At 35.2% G+C, this 23,935-nt stretch overlaps 1 protein-coding gene across 3 annotated transcripts in view; it reads left to right on the forward strand.

Moving 5' to 3' along the window:
- The window catches only part of CTNNA2 (catenin (cadherin-associated protein), alpha 2), a 1,016,972-nt gene that overhangs the window by 200,296 nt on the left and 792,741 nt on the right, over positions 1–23,935 (forward strand). For all 3 annotated transcript variants that reach the window (XM_012731478.1, XM_004691582.1, XM_012731477.1), the window contains exon 3: positions 2,529–2,724. In XM_012731478.1, coding sequence (XP_012586932.1) covers positions 2,529–2,724 — 196 coding nt within the window. The remainder of the gene's footprint in view (positions 1–2,528; positions 2,725–23,935) is intronic.

Below are 23,935 nucleotides of genomic sequence, written 5' to 3' on the forward strand. Positions count from 1 at the left end.
AGGGAGGGCCCCAGTATCATTCTTATATGGCCTTCTTCTCAAGTAAGACTGGTCTTTGCTGTTTTGGAAGACATCATGTCAGTATTGATGCTACTGCTCCTGATACCTGTTGTTGAAATTTTACATTTACTATTTATTTTCTACACCATTAAAGTTGTGCTTGCAAATTGTTAGACAGAAGACAGTATGTGTAGACCTCGAATAATGCTTACCTTATTAGAGCTGGTTTGGAGATTGTAAATAGTACTTAGCAGAAAGAATAGGAAGCACAACATTCAACTAGGAATTTCCATAGACTAGCTATCTCTTCAAACCACCAACAAGTTTCACTAGGTATCAAAGCTTTTACGTACCATCTACCAAAGACCTACTGTCAGTCTGGATATCAAGCCTTAGACACATTCGTAGGTTATTGGCTTGCGTCTCTATAATTCAGATACCATTTATGTTCTTCATAACATTTTTTTTTAAGATTTATTTTTTTTATTTGTACATACAGAACTGGGGTACAGGCCAGAGGCTCAGGGGTGGTGAGAGGCTTCACCAGAGACAGAGCAGGGAGCAGAACAGGCAGATCGACGAAGTACACTGCTGAGGGGAGCAGCGGGAGGGTCAGGAGAGGTCTGCCACACCATGTGGATCTCCTCGGGGCAGGCAGGAATCGAACTCATGCGGAAGTGGCTTTTAGCTTCCCTGCTGCGCCACCAGGGAGGGCCTGTACTGACTTGTTTTTATGAACATTTCCTGAACTATGCTTTTAATACAGTAATGCATCATCTAATAACAAAAGCACTGAAATTTGCCTTTATAAAAATGAATTCAGTATATAATTGTTTAACTATTTTTAGTAAATTCACTCTCAGATTCTCCTCAAATTGTGAAAAAATATGCCTAAAGTTAATAGCTCCTTCCCCTCCTTTTTTTTTTTTAATTTAAGACTCAATGTTTCACAAAATTATGTGTAAAATGACAATAAATCAGATGTCAGTCCGAATAGGAGTATTTTATTCTGATAATGAGCCTATCTTAAGTTTGTTGAGATACATTTGTCATGTATGCTGAGGGCACTTATGTTCTAATTTTCAAGCTCCCCTTGAGGAGCTGAGGTTCCTTGATAAGAACAGTTAATGTATTAGAGTGAATCCTCAGTCAGAACATTCTCATACCTTAGGAAAGTAACTTTTTGTGACAGGCTGTCTTCCTTTTGATGGTTGGCTCTTTGTGGGTGGAACTGAGAAGACTATCGTGTTACTAACTGTGTATATTTTACAGCTTACTACCATATTTGGCAATCTTATTCTTAATGATTTTAGCTTTCTTTTTTTTTTTTTTTGTCTAGTGGTTTACTTAAATGTTCTTACAGAATCCTCCAGTAATTCACTGTATCTAATTATTTAGCAATTAAAAGAAAGTTGAGTATATCAGCTTCCATCATGTACCACTTCCTAAGCATTGGTTCTGTCCATGTTCATCATCTTGGTGCACATTTATTCAGCATATTTTTTTCCCTTCTGATGTTATCCCTTGAACTATAACTGATTGAATATTGTCACTTTGACTCATCAGTTGCTTGCTTCCTGATTTTCAGTAAAGAACACAAAATACAGCATTTCAGGCTTTTCTATGGATGGGTTGGTGTTCTTGATAACCTCCAATATAATCTTCAGTCTCCTAACCAGGACAAATGTCAATGAAAATAACCCAAACACTCATACTTACAAGGGTGACAAAAATGCAGAGGTGAAGATCACAAGCAGTGTTTATGACCAGAGTATGAAAAAGTTGCATTCATTTCTCTCCTGAAGTTCTGGCTGGTAGAAAATGGGGTTCAGGAGTCTATAGGCAATAGCACGTTGTTTAAAGATTTAAAAAGCTTTATTAGAAAATTAAATATCTCAACATATTATGCTAAAAGAATTGGCAGTTGGGATATGTGTCCAAGTTGTGATAATTACAAAAAGAGTGATAATGCCAATCTAATTTATTTTTTTTTTAAATTTTACCTGGTTAATCAAATGAATCAATCCCCTCAGATCAAATGAACTATTTTGCATTTAGGAGTAGAAATCAGAAATAGCAATTTTTTTTTTTTACATACCACATAATTGATAACAATTTCTTACTGTTTACTAGTTGTTCATTCACCTCTGCCCTGATTTTGGGGCTCAGAACTAGATATTTTAACTCAATACTTGGAGGCAATTTCACATTTAATTTTGTTTTCTTTCCTCTATGAAGCTGGTTACTCCGAGCACTGTACTTGTCAATCTGTCAAAGTACAACCTCCAGTGAACTGAAAATTTTGAACTACTGGCAAGTTCTTTTCTTCCTGCTTATTCACTTGCTGTTTTTTTCCTAAGTGAAATAAATGCCTATTGATATGCTAATTGATGTAATTTTACGTTTTCCTTAAGATGAGACTATGTAATGAGAATTTATGATTTAATCACAGGATACTTAAATATTATGGGTTGATAATATGTTATTTCTTTACAGATGTTTTACAGTTGTTCTTTTTTTTATTGAAGGTGACGACCCTCGTCAACACAAGCAACAAAGGCCCATCTGGTAAAAAGAAAGGGAGGTCAAAGAAGGCCCATGTATTGGCTGCATCTGTAGAGCAAGCCACTCAGAACTTTCTCGAAAAGGGTGAACAGATTGCTAAGGAGAGTCAGGATCTCAAAGAAGAACTGGTTGCTGCAGTAGAAGATGTGCGGAAACAAGGTATGTAGAATGATACTGTTCAGTCTATATTGATGTGCAAACAATGGATTTTTCTTTAGAATCAGTGCATATTTGCTCAAAGAAGTAGTGTTATTTTGTTTCCTCTCTGTTTGCACTTGTCATGCTAATATTTGCTGGAATTAGGTGCATAGAGAGGTAGAGATATTTTTTATGATGGTAGTATAGCACAACTACAAACATTCCCTGACTGCAGTTGCTTGAAAACCAAGAATTTTTCCTTAGTAGATGGAAACAAATTTTTGTGTCAAGCTCAATCTTTAGGAGGATAAAAGAGAGCTCATATTTACACAGTCACTGAAAACCTAAGACTTTAAAGATATTATCTTTAAAGAGAGCAGAATGTAAGGCATTCAATAAAATAACCATTGTTTTGTCTGATTCCCAGTTTTATATGTTCAGTTCATAGTTTTCCTAAGAAGTTCTACCTACCTACCTGTCAATGAATTAATTACAACTGTCAATTATTAAGTTGCTAATGTTTATCTCCATTTTGCAAAAAACAAATTCTATAACTCTTAAACAACACCCTGCCTTCCCCTTCCTTCAACTGTGGCAATTTTTACTATTTTCTAAGAGTTTAACCATGCCAGATACCTCCTATTAGTGGAAATATACCTCCCTGTCCTCCAATGACTGACTTATTTCATTTAGCATGGTGTCCTTGTGGTAGCCCATGTTGAAGCATTGGTCAGATTTTCCTTTTTAAGACTGAATAATACTCAATTATTTACATATATCACACTGTCTTTCCCCATTCATCCATTGATGGGTATGTATGTTCCTTCTTTCTTTGGGTATTGGGATTAAATATGCTATGAATATGAGTATAGAAATATCTTTTCATGAACCTATTTGCAATTCCTTTGTGTGTGTGTATATACATCCAGAGGTGGTATTGCGGGTTTATATGGTAATTCTGTTTTTAAGTTTTGGAGGAGTTTCAAACTGTTTCCTATAGATGCATCATTCTACTCTTGCACTAATAGTGCATATTAACCTATTATGAGAATTAGTTCTGCAAATATCTTCTCTGTTTAGGTGGCCTTTTTGCTCTGTTGATTGTATCCTGTGTCCTTTGATGGACAGAAGTTTTTAGTTTTGGAAGTAATCCTACTCAGTATCTTAAGTTGAAAGTTCTAAGGCAACATGAAATCAGAACAGAAACCTAACCCTAGGACAGAACGCTTGTGTTCTCTGTCTCAGGAATGCTACACATTTGTATCCAGGGAGCATTACAGAATTGTTCTTGTTACTTCTCTGTCTTTACAAATATGATCCATTAAAATGTACCATGGATTTTCACTCCTAAATATCTCTTAAACGGACAGAATTCCTGTTTCAGTTAAATAAAATACAGTTTTTCTGTTCTAGGGTTTTTATTTGGACTCTCTTTTCATACAGTTAAGAATGACTCATTCTCACATCCCAGCTTGAAAAACCACCTTCTCAAGGACAGCTTCTCTGACAATCTTGCCATACATTTTTACTGAATTTTTTCTTTTTACTTCCAAAGAATAATTTCACGTGTGTGGGGTTATTTGATTGGTCATATTCTTCCTTGTTGTGCTATAAGTTGTGAGGATGTAGATCAGACCATGTCTGTTTTGCTAATTAATGATTTGCAGAGCTTTGCACTCTTAAGATTTCAATAAATATTTGTTGAATGATGAAGGAATAGATACATAAATGTTCTATCCAATTTCTTGCAAATTTACCACTTTTTAAATTCACAGGTGGATATTTAGTCCTGGGAAATATCAGTCCTCTTTTCATACCAGTGACTGCTATGCTTTTTGTTCCATTCTTCACTATATTTGTCTTCTCTCTAAAAGTTGATTTTATTTACATCACATTCTATGAACTCTTACTTTAATTTGAAGAGTTTAATATTTAACTCTTTAATGTGCACAGAATGTATTTGCATATGCATTTTAGCAATGTGAAAACTTCCAAATTTTCAAATAATATTGAAAATTGTTATTTCTTGTGAAGTGCATATGGACACTGTTTAATTGTCATGCATCTGAAGACTGGATAGTTTTCGTCTTTTTTTTTCCTATTTCTTTTTTTATTTTACACATAATATATTGTACACAGTTAAAATGTACAATTTGATAAGTTTTGACAGATATATACTCTAAGAAATCATCACCATAGTCAAGATAGTGAACCTATCCCATGTAGAAATGATTTTGATTAAGTGGTTTCAGTTACTTTGTCAAAGCATTTTTCTTTTATGGTGATAATTTTCCCATTTAATTTCTTCAAAAATCTCTTACCTTTTCTTTATTTTTTTTCCCTACAGGCTAGTTTTCACATCTTTTGTAGAAATTAGTATTTTAAATTTTGCAAGTATTATATGAAGTGGTATTTCTGTAAATAAATATATATGTGTGTGTACACACATATTTTATATATAATATTATATCTAGGTATGTATGCCAAACTGTCCTAGGGATATGAGGGCAAGACATTTGAAAGATGCTCATTTAGAATAACTTACAGGGTTTGCTCTTCTAAAAGATCTTTTTAAAATGTATTATCTAGTTCTTAAAACCTTAAAATTAAACCCAGAAAAAATGTCTTATGTGTATAGAACTCAACTGTCTCATGGCCCTTTTTTGAACAGTGTTGAATTCAAGAAAACATGCATTTTCTAAAATATACAGATATAGAAGTGTAAAGATCTACACCTGAAACTTTAAAAAGAGGAAACAAACAGAACAAAAACAGGCAGAATAGGAAATCCAAAGGTCAATGACCAGAGCAAAGGGAGACAGGAGGTGAGCACACCGGTGACTCGGTTACATGGTGGTCAGCGGAATCTGCACTTTTGTTGGGGACCACATTGTGGCCTATACAGACAGCAAATTATAGTGGTGTGCATCCAACACCTGCAGAATGTTACAAATCAATGTTACTTCATTATAAATGTTAATGATCTTTTTCAGCTTTGTTATTCATTAATATCGCTCATGTACTCCAGATAATTGTGAAGTTGAAAGGTACATCTCCTTCCTACAGTGACATTTTCAGGACCTCCTTTCAAATATTTGCTTGTAGATTGTTTTATCTCCTTTTTTTTTTTAATGGGATTTTTCTTTTTTTAGTATTTGTTTATGCATATAGAACTGGGGTGCAGGCCAGAGATACAGGGACAGTGAGAGGCTTCACCAGAGACAGAATGGGGAGCAGAATAGGTAGCTGATGAAGTACAGTGCTGAGGGGAGCAGTGGGCGGATCAGAAGAGGTCTGCTGCGCCATATGGGTCACCTCCAAGGTGGGGATTTGCACTCGCACTGACGCAGGTGTGGCTAGCTTGCAGTGCTGCATCCCAACCTGTTGTGCCAACAGGGAGGGCCCAGCTTAGTTCCTTTTAATAATTCCCTTAATTTGTCTGGCTTTGCCAAATTTTTCCAGGTTTTTTATTACCCAGGTATGAGTACCTGTGTATAATTTCAGAGAGAGATGGGAGATAAAGAGCTTAAGGGGAGAGATAAGGAATAAAGCAGGGGAATGTAGTCAGAGTATCTTTTCTCCCATTATATGAAACTATGTTCTAATATGCAAGATAATATTCAGAATGCATAAAAACTATGATGTTTAGAAAGATTTTTTCCTTTAGAGTACTTTAACATCTATACATGCTATTTGCTAAATAATGTATAGTTTAGGGACTAAATCCACTAGAGATGATCTTTTACTATTGAAACAAAGAGCAAGTTTCCCATGAATGATGAAAAAGAGCAATGATATGACAGAATCTTAAGATAAAAGGGGATAAAACATTTTGCAAAGCAGATAGTAATCAATCTAGTTTGCTACTGTGTCACATTTTTCTGGGATCATAGAGGATGAATAATGAGAAAAATTTTCAGATTTTGTCAAAAATGTGTCATTAATTAAATTGAAATGTGCATTTTGAGGGAGCTGCAAAAACAGCTAAATGCAAAGAAGGAATAGATGCTGAAAGAGAAAATAGTTGGCTAAGTAAGGGATGTAGCGAGAAAAGATAACCATACTCTGCTGAATATTGTATAATGTACTGCACATAGTCCTTTTGACCCTACAGAGAGTTTAGCATTCAAATTAGGGATCATTATTTAGTGTTTTGTTGGGGCCTGGCACACAGTAACTACTTAGCACACGATCCAGAAAATTGTCACAGAATGGAAAGAGAGAAGTTGGAGAAAGAATTCAAGACAAGCAAGAAAATTTTTGTTTTTGCTAGATTGTTTGTTTTGTTCAGCCAAAATAGAAAGTATCAGAGAATATATCAAGAGAGTCACCTGAGACATTAATTGTAGATAAAAAGGGAAAAAGCTCCGGTTGGTTGCATGAGGTGACACAAAGGGCAGATTTTTTTTTTTTTACTCTAGAGAGGAGAGAAGTATCCAATAGTGGGTTTAATAAAAAAGTAAACCAAATTGGATTGCATTATTTTAATGAAAGAGGAAGTAGTGTTAATGCATTTTGTATATCTGATATTTGACAACTGTTACTGGTATATTTGTATTTTTTGTTACTGATGTCTGCATGGGTGTCTCATGTGACCTATAGGATTTTACTTTTTGCAAACAATTGACTATAGCTTCTTGCTTGGATGCAGTTTAAAAGGCCACTAAATCAGAAATTTAGTTATTTAAGAATTTTTTAAATGTATTTATTTGATGTATAAGAGCTTCTGTTAACAAGGGGATGCTTACATGATATTTTTATAAATGTTCTTAGAGTCAAATTAGATACAAAAGCTGTACTTTAAAAGATAGGCATTGTTCTTTCTATCTGCCTATTAAGTAGATCCATTTGTGTAGTGTGCATCAGCGTCAGATTCAATGTATTCCTGTTACTAATATCAGTACCCTTTTATGTCATGAGCAGTTGCTTTTCTTATCTTCAGCCAATCGAAAACTAGTCTCTGCTTGCCTTATGCCAAGACAAAGGCAAGCCAAAACAATTAAGGTATGCCATAGCCACAAAAATGTGCCAGATGTGGCTGGAAACAGAAGTGTACAGGGCCCTAACTCCAAGCTCAATAGATATTTCTTGGAGCAAAACAACAAAAATGCACAGATAAAAATTTCTTCATGGAAATTTTTTCTAAATCAAAAACGATGGTCAAACTATTCACTGCTTATGCAGAATTTTCTTTGACAATGTATCAAATGTAAAGTGATGTGGGATAAACACTATCACTTTTTTTTTAAAGATTTATTTATTTATGCATACAGAACTGAGGGGTACAGGCCAGAGGGGCAGGGGCGGCAAGAGGCTTCACCACAGACAGGGTGGGGAGCAGAACAGGCAGATCGACGAAGTACACTGCTGAGGGGAGCAGCGGGCGGGTCAGGAGAGGTCTGCCACAACATGTGGTCTCCTCCGGGCCAGGTGGGAATCGAACTCATGCGGAAGTGGCTTTAGCTTCTCAGTGCTGTGCTTTAACCCGCTGCGCCACCAGGGAGGGCCTAAACACTATCATTTTTAATCCAATCAATATTTATTTAGTAGTTGATGACCAGTGAACTCATAACACAGGTAGAATAAGAATGAGGAATGGTAGAAGGGAGAAGAAATGTGTCCTATCATCTTTGAGGAGGGAGAAAACTTTGACTTTGGATGAACTGGCAACTTTCTTCTTCCCAGTCCTTCTTGTGTTGGGATATGGTATTGGTAGAATCAGTTGGTCCAAGAGAAACTTCAGTTGATACCAGTTGTGTGAACTCTGTACCATATACCTGGCCAAGAAGCTCCCACTGTTAGTGTTGCCTTCCTCCTTCACCAGGCCTATTTACCTGTAAAGCATCTCTTCAGGAAGGTGAGGAAAGGAAGCGTTTCTCTGGCAGCACTTTCTACTGAGATCGGACTTTTAGGAAGAATTGAGGCTATTGCAAGAATACTGCTGCTCTTCTGCTCATCCTTTCTCTCAAGTATCCCACACTTTGCCTCTACTCATTTTATTCTGACTGCTTTAGTCTCTAGCGACAAGAGTTTCTGAGCTGTATGCTGACATTTTCTGCTACCTGTCTCCGCTCAGGGAGGGCATATTACTCTTCTTGTGTTCTGATGTAGGGTGCTTTTGTTCATGGGGTAAGATTTCATCCTCTATGGTTGAAGAATTAGGGAAACAGGTGTCTATGGAAGGTTAACATCCTTACAATCAAAATAGATAATTAATTATAAAGCAGGAAATGGAAATTTGAGAGACTAATTCCTACTGGTAAAAGAGTGAAAAAGAAGTAGTTTCTCTCTTTTAGTCTCACTTTGTTGAATGAGTTGGTCCAACAGAACCTATTCCTATTGCTATTGCTTTTAAATAATTTTTAAACTACTTTTAAAATTATTACTTTTAAAATAATATTATTTTCGAAATAACATTTTTACTTTTAAAATCTATTACTTTAAAATAATATTGTTCAGGGCCCTCCCTGCTGGCACAGCAGGTAAAAGAGCAGCACTGAGAAGCTAGTCACTTCAGCATGAATTTGATTCCCGCCCCAGAGGTGATCCACATGGCGTGGCAGACCTCTCCTGACCTACCCGCTGCTCCCCTCAGCAGTGTACTTCAGTACATCTTCCTGTTCTGCTTCCCACTCTGTGCCTGGTGAGTCCTCTCATCGCCCTTGAACCTCTGGCCTGTATCCCAGTTGTGTATGCACAAATAAATAAATTAAAAAAAGAAAAAAGAAAAAAAATAACATTGTTTAAAAATATAATAAAGTATATACACCTATTAGATCAAACAGGGGCAGAATTTGAAACTGGAATAACAGCTGTCTTGTCAGGCCCTGTGTGTGGCTGACCTTGGGACCTAGAGGTGCTATGCTTGGTTCCTACACTGCTGTTCTCTGCCTCCTGTGGCACCTCCTTCTGCTTTTATAAGGGGTGAGTGTGTGAAGTTCACAGACCATGTTTTCATCTTGGTGAAGATTGGGGCATGTTTTTAAACACTCAAACTTCTGGTCTGATTATAATACCAGCCTCAGTCTGGTGGGGCTAATTTTGGAAATCATTATTTTCAGATAGTATCACAAATTAATCTGATAATTAACTTGTGAAAATCAGTAAATGCTAGCTTATTACATCTTTATACACATCATCTGTCACTAGTCTTTTTTTTCCATTGAAAATGATGCTATTCAGGAAATTAATTTTCAGAAGCTTTAATAATAGAAGTTAAAAAAAAAATAAAAAGAAACCTAGAGATATGTACAATGAACAAACAGATTAAGAAAAGGCTTGATATGAAAATATCATGAAGAAAAAAATATGTAAATATGAAAGTGTCCTGCACCATGGCATTTATCTTAATGCAAATTTTAAGATTTATAGTAGTTTAAGTTTAAGATTTATAGTATAGTACATTTGATTGATATTTTTTTTTGTATGCCAAGTTTGAACTAGTTGAATTTCCCAGGAATATCATATGTTAAACTGGAGCACTGTGAGTGACTCTTGTACAACATATAGGGAAATGATAACAGATAAGTCTGTTATCTGACTCCTCTTTTGGAGACTTTGACATTTACAAATACCATAATTGTTCAGCAAGAATAATAATTGTTGCTCATTCCATTTGTAACGTACTTTCATAGAGTCCCTCAAATAATTCTGTTAGTCATTTTAAGTATATTTTCAGTTTGTATGTAAGATTTGATTGAATTTCAACAAACCTTTATTAAGCATCTACTATGCACATGCACTGTTTTGGATATCAGGAAATAGAATACAGAATGAAAAAAACAAACATTTTCTGCCTATAGGAACATTACCTTGGAGATGTGCTGGACAATTAATAAATAAAAAATAAGCATAGTGATGATTTTAGACTCTAGGAATATAACTAAAAATGTAGCAAATTGAAGGGATGATGCATGAAAGAATTATTAGTGGAACTTAAAGTTTAAGATGTTGCTCTGTCAAAGATGTCACATCAGCATATAAAAAATATTCAATATCAGTTGCTATTAGGGACATGCAAATTAAAATAAGGGATTTTTCTATATATCTACTAGAATCCTAAAATCCCCCAATTGACAATATCAAATACTGTCTAGGATCTGAAACAACAGAAACTTGTTGGTTCGGATACAAAATAATGCAGCTACATTGGAAGAGAGTTGGCTGTTTTATTTATAAAACGACCATGTAACCTAGCAATCTCAGTTCTGCATATTTACCTCACCAATTTGAAACCTTGTGTTTGCACATAATCACTTAATAAGCCACATGCCATTTATCAAAATAACCTTTTAAATTATTTTAGAATAAGTTTAGGTTTACAGAAAATTTGCCGAGATAACACAAAGTTCTCCTGTAACCTACATTCCCCCACATCCAATTTCTACTATTAATAACAACTAACATTAATATGATACATTTGTCATAATTGATGATTCAATATTTATATGTTATTAATTGAGCTGAACATAATCAAAAAATAATAAGAAAAGTGTTTTCTGCGGATGTGCCTAACAAAAATGCAAGAATAAATAGTGTGCATGCTGAAATTTATTCTTGTTCTCCTACTGACTTGCAAAGAGTGATAAATTATGCATCTGTATGAATAGAATGAGACGCCTGTTTTAAAAGATTGCCAATTCAGGATTGCTTCTTTCAATACCTTTTATTGAGGTCCAAGTAAAACCATTCTTGCCTTCCACTGAAAAGACTTAAAGAGGCTTACATGAATATACAAAATGCAGGAAGAAAGAAAATAGAAATCCATGGAAAAGAAGAAAAAAAAAAGCAGGTCAGAAATTGGAGAGGATCCAGGGGTGTTGCTAGTGCACATAGACATTAGTGCGAGGGATGCTGTGCACCTCACCAAAGAGAGCAGACAGGGTGACAGGAGGGGCAGGAGGCACTGGAAGGCAGCTTTATGGTGGACCCCGATCCAAATAATGACTCTGGAGTTTTCATGTGTACTGTGAGTTAGGCAAACTTTTTTTTTTTTTTTTTAAGATTTATTTAATTGTGTACACAAGAACTAAGGTATGGGCCAGAGGTACGGGGGTAAAAGGATTCACCAGAGACAGAATAGAATCAGAATAGGCAGATCTATTGAGACACACTACTGAGGGGAGCAGAAAGCAAGACAGGAGAGGTTTTCCCACTCCATGTGGGTTATCTCGTTGGTCTGGGATGGAGCTCACACTGCAGTGGCTGTCCTTGGCAGTGTTGTGTCTTTAACCCCAGTGCCACCAAGGAGACCTGAGTTGAGCAAACTTCTTTTTCTTTCTATACCATTGTTGTCATTAGTTAAACGGGACTGACTACTAGTTAAAGTTGGACTAATTAGTCATAAACCCTTGGGACTATTGTGGAGAGCAGATATCAGGATACATGTAAAGTGCTTAGCACCAGACCTACCTGGCACAGATTCTGAAAGCTGGTGGCGGCTTTGATCATTGTCATCAGTATTGTCAAACTGCCTGTAACCAGGCAGCAACTTGGACTCTTCTGCTTTCGAATAGACAAGTTGTACATTTGTACATGTGTTTGGGGGTGGTGGTGCAAGAATTTCCTGAACAAACTCCACAAACATGTTTTATGGAGCCCACTCTCAGCCCAGACCAAAGAGATCCAAGACACCAAGGACTACAAATCCCATAATGTCATCACCACCAAAGGGATGGTACAGGTTGCTGAGCACTGAGAGTGGAGTTAAGCAGCCAGGCTTGGTATTTAACAGAATATTTGAGCCTTGGAGTGTTGGGTTTTTTATTTTTCACCAGTTTTCAGCAAGCTTTTGGTGTTCCTGCTCAGTAGCACTGGTAGAACATGATCATCAGATCACCAGTTTCTCTCCCTCATTTTCTCCCTAAGTTATTCCTACTACCCCCCTTCTTTCTTTCTTTTATTTTTTTAAAGAAACCCTTTATTAACCTTTTTGTGTGTGCCTGCAGTCGAGTATCATTGTAAGTCCTTTTTTTTAGATTTATTTATTTATTCGTACAGAACTGGGGTACAGGCCAGAGGTGTGGAGGGTGAGAGTATTCACCAGAGACAGAGCGGGAAGCAGAACAGGCAGATCGACGAAGTACACTGCTGAGGGGAGCAGAGGGCCGGTCAGGAGAGGTCTGCCTCGCCATGTGGTCGCCTCCGGGGCAGGCGGGTATCGAACTCATGCGGAAGTGGTTTTAGTTTCTTAGTGCAGTGCTTTAACCCTCTGCGCCACCAGGGAGGGCCCTGTAAGTCCTTTTTTAAAAACCCAGTCAGGCCAACCCATTTCACATTGGGGTTGCCATGTAACACATGTAAGATTTTAGGGTATTTTTGAAATGACAAAACAATCTGTAGATCAGTAAATCGCTTTCATTTCCTTTGAAATTCACCTGTTTTAAGGGAAATTACTTAAACAAAACATCTGATCTCAACAAACATTAAGAGAAATAATCTTCAGTACTTCATAGAGAAACCTGGTAATCAAGCATTTCCTTGCTAAGTGCAATTTAATCACAACTGCATTTGACATAAACGTCTTGAATAACAACAGGGTAAGATTGTCCAAGATAAAGCTGATTCGCTGATGCATTCCTAATTATGATATATACTAGCAGCTTGATGTAACCCAGGCTGCCTTCATTGGCAGTGAGCATGTTTTAGGAGTAATTCTACTTGTGAAAAGAAAATAAATGGGCAAGGCAAAAGCTTCTAAAACCATGATGAGTCTTGTTAAGTGCATGCTAATATAAGGTCCCAGAGGATCCTCCCTCTGCAGGGATGCATAAGCATAAGGAACAACCAAACCTTATAATAAACTATGGATCTGCCACTTCATTGGCCCAAGGATAAGCCAACATCTTGATCATTAGAAACCGTTAACAAACTTCTGGTTAAAGTAATAAAGCAACTTCCATTCTTCCTCATTATTTTCAGGATTGCTCTGGCTATTCAGGGTTTTATGTTCCCATTTTAAGTTTCAATAATGTTTACTCTATTTCTTTGATGACTGCTGTTGAAATTTTTATGCAGATTACATTGTATCTATATATTGTTTTTCTTAAGGCATCTATTTTAACATTGATCATTCTTCCAATTGATGGACAGAGAATATCTTTCCATTTCTTTGTGGAATATCTTTCCTCACGTTTTAACCAATATCTTAAAGTTTTCATTGCACAGGTCATCCCCCTCCTTTATTAACTTTACTTCTAGCCATTTTGTATTTTTCAATGTGAAGGGGATTGTTCTCTTGATTTGTAAAATATATTTTTTTTAATCTTCTAAGTAGTTCATTGTTGGCATATAGAAACTCAGATGATTTTTGTAGCTTGATTTTGTAAACTTGATTTTTGTAGTTTGATTTTGTAACCTGCTGTAGTTTATAATTTCTAGAAGTCTTTAATGAAGTTTTTAGGGTTTTCTGTGAATGATAGAATTTGACTGCAAATAGTTTCACTTATTCTTTCACAATATGGATTCCTTTTATATTTTTCTCTTGCTTGTGTGCACCTAGCTAGGGTTTGGGACTAACAGCTTAATTGCTTACATTAATAGCATGAGAATAATACTTTATTTCCTTTCATCCTCATTCCTTACACTTGTGCTTATAATTTAATTATATCAGGCTAGCTCCCAAGCATATCTTAAATCCATCCTTTTTAAATTACTGTAACATAGTCATTAAGACCTAGGTTATGGAACTTAAATGCCTACATTTAGTGTCTGACTCTATCATTAACTAACACTGTACTTATTTAGTCTCTCATAACCCTCTGTTTCATTTGTAAAAACAGGGGTAATAATAGTTCTTATGGGACAATTGTTACTGTAAGCAAGGTACTTAAATCTGTGACTGACACGTAATAAAAAATACATAGTTACCCCAAAACACTTCATCAGAAAGACCTTTCTTTAGCCCTCCATAAAAAGCAAACTAGGAACAGCACATTTTTTTTTGTTTTTACTACTATTCTAGAAGCCAACTCAAACAGAGGATTGTATATCAGTTAGATTTCTCCAGAGAAAAAGTAGGAGGTATCACTACAAGTAGTAAGAAGTTTATTTGAAGTAATTTGTTGACATGATTGTAGGGGCTGAAAGTCCAGTATCTGTAGGGCATGCTGCAGACTCAGGCAGGAGCTAATGTTACGTTTGTTTTTTAAAGATTTATTTATTTATGCACACAGAATTGGGGTACCAGCCAGAGGGCAGGGGTAGCGAGAAGATTCACCAGAGACAGAGTGGGGAGCAGAACAGGCAGGTCGACTAGGTCCACTGCTAAGGGAGCAGCAGGTGGGTCAACAGAGGTCTGCCATGACATGTGGATCAACCTTCGGGGCACCATTGAACTCACCCTGAGGCAGCTATGGCCAGCTTGCAGTGCTACATCCTAACCCATTGTGCCACCAGGGAGGGCCCTAATGCTGCAGTCTTAAAGTAGATTTTTCAGCCTTGGGAATTTTCTGATTGGATGAGGCCCACCCATACTATGGAGGTAATTTTCTTACTTAACATAAACTTTAAATTTTAACCACATTTGCAAAATACCTTGGCAACAATACCTAAATTAGTGTTTGATTAGATAACAAGGTACTGGCACCAGACTAAATTGTCACATTAAATTGACTGTCTCAGTGTAACTGTTGATAAATGCTGCTTTGTAAATTAGAAATACCTTTAGATGAGAATATATCTTCCCCTACTTTCCCCCCTAAATCTCTATGGTATGCAGTGTTCAAGAGATTGCTTTTGGGCTTAGGTTGAACTTGCTGCTATTTGCTTTTGGAAAATGTTTAACCTTCCAAATGTGGGCTGAAATGATTTAGATCCCAAAGAGACAGATCTTTTGCAGTTTCCCTTATGTACCTCTTAGTTACATTGAAGATTCATTTTTACCAAAGTTATCTCTATGGCCTGGGGCAAACCAGCCATTTTGTGTGAGAATTCTTGTTTGTCAAATAATGACATCATCCCATCTAATCCATAAACTTTTAATAACTTAGATAAGTGCCAACATGTAAGGATTAGAGAAACCAAATTTTTCATTTTGAACTTGTAAATAGCCCATTACTTAAAAAAAAAACTTACTTGAAAGATATTCAAAATGGATATTTTGTATTTAAAAAAGCTCAAATATAAGTTGAAAATCTATGTACTTTCAGGAATTAGTTAGATATTACTTTCATTGTCAGCCAAATCCATTTTTTATTTCAAAGGGGGTAATTATAGTGATTTGGTGAAATGTTTATTTCATTTAAAGTTGCATTGAAATACTTTATTTAAAGTTATGTTTTAAACAATCACTTTCTCTAATCAAAGAATAGCTCAAATTTGGTGGTGTTATTAAGCCAATCTGGCCTTCTATTTTGAATTTCTAAATATAATTAATGCTGTGGAAGTCCACACGTGTAGTTGAAAAAAAGCCTCTCCTTTCTGTATTCTCTGTTTATGCTCACATGGATAGAGTAAAATTTGTACTCAAGGATGATTGTTTTTTAAAATATAAATTATCTAATAACACTGGATTTTTAAAAGTTCTTAAAATGTACACTGCACTTTATTTGTTTCTTATAATTATATAACAATTTAGGGATGCAGGTGAAAGATTAAAAATATTAAATATTTACTTTCATTAGAATGTGATCTTTCAGCATAGGAAGGAAAGAAAAGCTAATTGCTTTACATCTGATTATGGGCTTTATGAACTCACTGCTTTGGTAATTTCTTAAATGTCACAATAAAAAATATTGACCTATTTCTCTGTGGGCTTTCATTGAAACAGTAGCAGTCATCTGTAATATTGCCTCATAAATTGAAATATGACATTTAAGATATAAATGTGTTATTATAATGAGTATTTCTCTTTTCCATGCCAAAGGCGCTAATAACAAGTGGTTGCTCTCACTGGCATTATAACCTCATGCAAGCTCCAACATTATTTGTTTTCCTTTAGAAAAGGGACTGGTGTGCCTATATCATTAATTAACCTGTCTTTCTCTGGACAAACCTACTTTTAACTCCAGTCTTTTTATATCTCACATAAAAAACAAAAATTTCAAATCAAATGTTCCCCAATATCTCTTTAAAATGTATATTGTTGTGTTTAAAAAATATTTTATTTTATTTAACTTTTAAGATTCATTTATTTATGCATACAGGCCAGAGGTGCAGGGGTGGTGAGAGGATTCACCAGAGAGAGTAGGGAGCAGAACAGGCCGACCAATGAAGTACACTGCTGAGGGGAGCAGTGGGCAGGTCAGGAGAGGTCTGCAGCCATGTGGATCACCTTCAAGGTGGTGTAGTGGCTTTAGATTCTTAGTGCTGTGCTTTAACCCTCTGCACTACCAGGGAGCACTCTAAAAAAATATTTGAAAGGAAAAGGGAAAAAAGTCAAGACTAATTATGCTAAGCCCTCTCCTGGGTTTTAAAAATATTTCCTCCCCAGGCTTACTGATATATAATTGACCTATAACATTTCATTGGATATATGAGATGTCGAGTAAAAATTTGATGCATACATATCTTGCCAAATGGTTGCCATAATAGGGGAAATTAACATTTAATGTGCACTCTTAGCAATTTTCAAATATACAACATTATATTTGAATGGCTAACTATACATTACCCCTTTTATAATTAGAAGTTTACATCCTTTAACAGGCATTTCATTTCCTCAGACCACATAGCCTTTGTCAAGCACCAGTTAACTTTTTTTTTTTTTTTTTAAGATTTTTATTTCTTTGTGCATGCAGAACTGGGGTACAGGCCAGAGGTTCAGGGGCAGTGAGAGGATTCTTCAGAGACAGAAAGGGGAGCAGAATAGGCTGACTGATGAAGGGCCCTGCTGAGGGTCAGGAGAGGGCTGCAGCGCCATGTGGATCACCTCAGGGGTGGGAATCAAACTCAATGCTGAAGTGGTTGTAGTTTCTTAGTGTTGTGCTTTAACCTGCGGTGCCACCAGTGGGGGCCCCCACTTGACTGTTTTTATATGTTTAAGTTTTTTGGAATTCACATATTAGTGAGATCATACTGTATTTGGCTTTCTGTGAGTTATCTATTAAGCAAAATACCTTCTAGATAAAGCCATGCTATTGCAAATGGCAGAATTTTCTTTTTAAGGCTGAATAGTGTTTCACCTTATACATAAAAACACATACACAGATATACATAACACATTTTCTTTTTCTATTCATCTGTTGATGGACACTTTGATTCTATTCTTTGGCTATTGCAAATAATGCTACAATGGCCTTTAGAGATACATGTGTCTCTAGAAGATAGTGATTTGTTTCCTTTGGATAAATACCAAGAAATGTGATCACTAGGTCATATGGAAATTCTATTTCTAATTATTTGAGGAGTCTCAATATTTTTTTCCTCCAGAGGCTGCATCAATTTACATTTCTTCTAATAATGCACCAGATTTCTTGATATGTTTGCCAATATCTGCTCTCTCTTTTCTTTCTGATTATAGGCATCCTAAAAAGTATGAGATGATCTGTCATTGTGGCTTGGATTTGCATTTCCCTAATGATTAGTCATGTTTAATGTCATTCCAAGTACTTATTGATCACTTTGGAAAGTATCTATTGAAGTCATATGCCAGTTTTAAAGTTTGATTATTATTTTTGCATCTACATTTCATGAGTTCTTTATATATTTTGGATATTACTTTATCAGATGTATAGTTTTTAAATATTTTCTCTCATTTGGTAAGATGCCTTTTCATTTTGTTAATTGCTTACATTGCAGTTTGATTAGTCACCTAAGACAACTTGGCCTCTGAGTAGGTTTCATTCTAATTATGAAGGCAAGACAATTGTGACATTAAGAAGAAAGAGCAAGTTGTACATTTTCAAGAAATATAAGACCTCTCTCCCTCCTGAATCTCTTATTTCAGCGTTGGGAAATAAACCTTGACAACTATATTTAGCATCATGACTGAGGACAATGAATAGATTTCATGATTTTTATTTAGTTTTTTTCAATTCTGGATAAGATGTGCTCTGAATAGAATGTTCTGTTGCTTAAACAACAACGATAAAGGACATAATAGAAACAGTTTGAAGATAACTGTCCTACTTCTTTCAGATTTTAAGCAGGACCTATTTAAAAATCAGTATCCTTTAATCAATATTATAAACTTATAATATCTTCTCTTAATTAAAATGAATATAATAATTAAATAATTGAGAAGTTTGCTATCCTGCCCTTTCTACTACCATGATACAAGAAAAATATAAGTTCTGAAATATAACTTATATGAATTGAATAAATAATGACCTTAAATCTAATGAAATTTAGTTATCTGTAACTCCTGTATGTCCACTGTTTTACATTGTTTCATTCTAAATGGGTATTATCTTCTACTCTCAATGTACCATGGTATTTTAGGATTATTTTCAAGGGTTGCAACAAGCATTTTCAGGATTAGACACTAAAGTTAACTAGAATTTTAACCCACATGCTCTTGTCTCAGTAATCAGAAATGTTTTATCTATTTTTTTTTTAATCTTTTAGATGTTTAGAAACAAGTGAGTTGCCAGTTTTGTGTCTGGTAATTTAGATAATAATATGGTTCCCTATTCCTTTTTTGTTGTTGTTCTTTTTAATCAAACCAATGCCAATAATATTTATGGTTTATTTTTTATAATCTCCAATTTCCATTTCTCTATTGCAATATAAATTTATAAGCTCAAGCTAGATCTTTACAGTGTAGGAAAGGATTGATATTGCTATGTTTCTTCCTTGTTTTGTTGAATAATTCAACTTTATATTCATCTGGCACAGACCCTGGTATTTTTCTTTCATGCAGCAGAAATTGGTTTGAATTTATTGCACACTTTGATCCCAGATTTTTTTCTGTGTAACATTGCCTTTTCCAGTCAGAAAATAACTATTTTGGTGTTTATGACTTGTATGTTGTTTTACCTTGACTATCAATATTGTCTGTTTATAGCCCATCTTTCTCTTTTATTTCAAAGGGCATTACAAGGTAAAAAATAAAATAAAATAAATAACCTGTGAATTAAAAGTACAAAACCCTTCTTATTTCTTGTATAATTTTCTAACATAACTGCATACAGAGATAATTTTTACATAACTCTGCTAGTCATCCTCAAACTTAATGTGATCTAGTAATACGATTCATCTGTTTTATAAGCAAGCTTTTTTCACAGAACCATGTAATCTTTTAACTGAAAAGGGGCTTGAAAGTTGCATTGTTTCCTTACATCTAAAGATGAGAAATCTGATCGTGGAAATTGCCTTTCAGATGAATTAGAATCTGCAACTCCTTACAGATGATCAGAGTTAGAATATGTGTTTTCAGGTACAGTGCTATTTTTCTGTACTGTTCGATGAGAAATAATCACACAGGTATAAGTTGTTATTAAAAACTTTTCTTGTTTGTGGTATTTGGAATGCATCAGGACTCCTTTTAAGACAACAACCCACTGTCTATATTCCCCGACAGAATAGGAAGAGTGAAATGGTTTTAGAGTGAAATAGGACACTGGCATCCTTAGGGATAAACACTGCAAATGGAACTGGAGGCTATGAAATAGAGAAACTCATGCGTGTGCTCTCTGAAGAATGGAACTTAAGAACCGAGACTGATTTCTTGTAAATGCTTGATTTACAGAAAACTGGAATTTATCTCCTGACCCATGAACAATTGCCAAGAATCTCTCCCCTACTTCAAACAATGAACTTACTGCGTAGACGGTGAGGGGCTCTCCCTGTCCCCTCTACTCCACTTGGCCATAAATATAGTTGGCACTAATCCCTTAGCAGGTCATTTGTAGTTTGTTACAGCATGCAGACCCTGAATTTCAGTTCCTCTGCTATTCTGGTACAAACTCCAATTCTGCTCATTTGAGCTTACCATGGTTTACCTCTGTATTAGAATTGACAACAGTTACAGTTAAGGGGCTGTCTTAGTGGGTCCATGGAAGAGTGACAGAGGACATGTTAACTTATGCCACTAATTTCTACTCTTAAGAGCAAAAAGAAAATTTCAATGATTTAAGAGTAGGGGTTAATTGAACAATGAATTATAATTTTAGCAATATTTGGTATCACATTTTATTTTAAAAGTTTCATTATTAGAATGTTACCCTCTAAATTTAAAGATAATTTAGTAATTCTAGTTTACTTATTCTAGGCATATGTTTCCAGTTATTTTCGTAAATCATAGAGCTATCAACAACACTAATATCACTAATGAAGTAACATTGAGACAATACAAAAGAATGTAATTGTATATTTACATTAACAATAAGTATATGCAGTCATATTTGAATTGATATATAGATATCTTTATATGTTTATGGTGAAAACTAGTAATTGAACATTTTAGAATACAAGATACTGTTAAGAAATAATATATCACATCATTCAAAAAACCCACAGCAGGTAAATGAAGCAGGTAAAGAATCATTGATTTATTACTAAAATGCATAATAGGAACTCTTGATGCTGATGACTTAGGGTGACAGACTGCTCACCGGACTATTTTGTTTTCCTTCTGCCATAAAATTAAACTGCTCTTCCCACCTTCATCCTCTGCAGTCAGCTGGTACCATGTGACTGGTTCAAGATAATACTCATAATATTCGTGGCTGTGATATTTATCATTTCCACTCCCAGCTCCTAAAATACTGTATTATCACCTGTCATCTATCTTCCCTGTTAAATGCTGAGGAGATTCCAGTGTAAGTCTCTGAGGTTCCATAATGCAGCCATTGAATAATCAGGCTCTGTATATAACCAGATCTCACTACACCTGTAGCTGTCCTCAATGAACTGTGGTAAGATAAGTTTACCTTTGTTGGGTTAAGCTATTAAGATTTGAAAAAAACAAAGGCAGAATATCTATTCTTTGGTGATTTTAAGGAATTGGAAAAAAATCCTTACAGATTTTCCAGAGAGCACAGAACAGATGTTGAGATGAGCCTGGCCCAGAAAAAGGAGAAAGTGAGGAGTCTTTTTCCTCAGATTTTAGGACTCGGCTTTTACCAGTTCATTTCTTTAAAATCAAAACAAAATGAAACAGTAACTTCCTTCTCCCTTATGTAGACTAAAATCAGAATGGGGTCTCAGGAGGCAAGGGCATGAACTGACCATAGTCTGTCTAAGTTAAAGGGATGATTGGAAGGCTTGTTATGGGATCCAGTAAGCTAAAAATAGATATTTCTGAAAACCTGTGGTGATGACAGGGTAGATTTGCTTTGAAAGCCTCTTGTGATAGCTATGGTATTGCTGTGGTAGACAAGTGAATATGGGAAAAATATAGGAACAGTAAGAGATTATGAAAGGAATAAGGCATTTAAAGAGGTATTTTATCATCCTTCAACGAGAATACTGAACAGGTGCTTAATTTATCCTGAAAAATACATTTGTATACAATTTTGTTAAGATGCGGTTTTATACTATACATGAAATAATAGTTTGTTTCAATAAATATTTGCAGACCATTGATTGAAATGCTCTATTTTTCTTTAAAAATTACAGAAGAGTATCTCCTGTATTTATGTTATGTAGTTTTGGAGACATAAGTCTCTGATACTTTTTCCAAAACCATTCAAGTTGGCTGCATTCTGATTTCCTATTTTGTGATGTTTTCATACTTAAGTGGTTTTCAAAGTTCAGCATGCGTTAAAATTGCCCTGGGAGGTTGTTAAGATAGAAATTCTATATGTGCAGTGAGTAAGATTCTTTTCATTAAAAGAAGGAAAAAGTTGCTTCAAGTTGTTATTTAATTCTCAGGCTGCCTGTCCAGCCAGATCCTCTCCAGTATACCAGAATATGCTGTGCACTTCATAATATACACTTGTCTCCCTACACTGAAGTCTGATTTTTGCTGGGGATGGCATTTCTTGCCACAAAAAATGGCAAGTTCCCACCTAATCCTCAACCAGTAGTTTATGGTTGCCTCCAGAATGACTTCTGAATTTCCACTATCAAATGGGATCTTTCTCTTTTTTTTACAATCTTGTACAATGTGACTCTTCAGAAGGTGTGTTCTGTCCTTATTTTGAGTGTTGTTACTTACATATTTTCTCATCTTTTCCTTCTTTCATCCCAAATTACACTTAGTTTGAGAATTTTCTACTTGGGTAAATTTTCTTATCTGGGTTGCACTTAATAGCAATTTTATTTTTTCTTTTAAGTCCTTACGTGGGCCTTATATAGAGTTATTTTCTTAAAGTTGCATGATAAATATTCAGTAAACACTTTCTCACTCAATGAAAACTGAATAGTACCACAGGACTAAACTGTCACATATAAATGAAGTATTAGATTTTCAGTTTGGGAATTAAAATGTAGGTCATATTACATTGGTTTTAAAGAAATTTTTTAAATATGAAACTTTAAATACACAAAGATATCTATTCCTCAAGATGCCAATATGTTCATGTACCCCCTCAAGATAGCAATATGTCCACGTATCCCCCTAGTTGTTCACCATAAGTACATGTACACACACACATGCTCCACTATCAGTAAGAGTGCAGGCACTTTTGAAGCTGGAATCAGGTCGTATAAATGTTCTTAAAGTGTCTTTCATTGGATCTTTACTTTCATAATCTTTAATAAAAATCTAAAAATCTTGACTTGGTTACTTAGTGACTTCATTAATTACTTTATTAGTTTATCCTTATCCACTTGATTGTTAAACGTGGTTTCATGTTGATTTATATCACATCAAAGGCATTTGTTCTTGAATCAAGGGGGAGGGTCTTTTATAAATTTTCACTGGGACAGCCTACTAATACACAAAGGACTGGAGTCACATGCCAGTAGTACTGGTGGAGCCAATTCTTGAGATGGTTTTAGTAAGTAGCTTTGAGATGAAAACATGGTTATGAGGACATAGGACTGAGCTAAAAACTATATATCAAACTATTAAAACATGGCCATTATGTTACTTTTTTGAAATATATATAATAAGACAATATTTGATTTGTAGCCTCTGATCCAATATTGAATATTTTGAGCTTTATTTTCTCATTTTTCACTAAACTTACAAACAAAATTATAGATAGATTCCTATGCATTTGCTTTGTTTCCTCTTACTGTCTAGGATATTTCCTCTTACTGTCTAGGATATTTAAAGCTTTGTAAGAGAAATTGTGCCAGCATTTCTTTTATCTGGCCAGATGACTTGCATCAGTAGCATTAGAGGTAATATCTGCTACTAAACAATGTGTACAGGTATTCACTTATGTTTGAACTATATATA

The sequence above is a fragment of the Condylura cristata genome, unplaced genomic scaffold (genome assembly GCF_000260355.1).
Source record: "Condylura cristata isolate star-nosed mole 26May11 unplaced genomic scaffold, ConCri1.0 scaffold00031, whole genome shotgun sequence".
Lineage (NCBI taxonomy): Eukaryota > Metazoa > Chordata > Mammalia > Eulipotyphla > Talpidae > Condylura > Condylura cristata.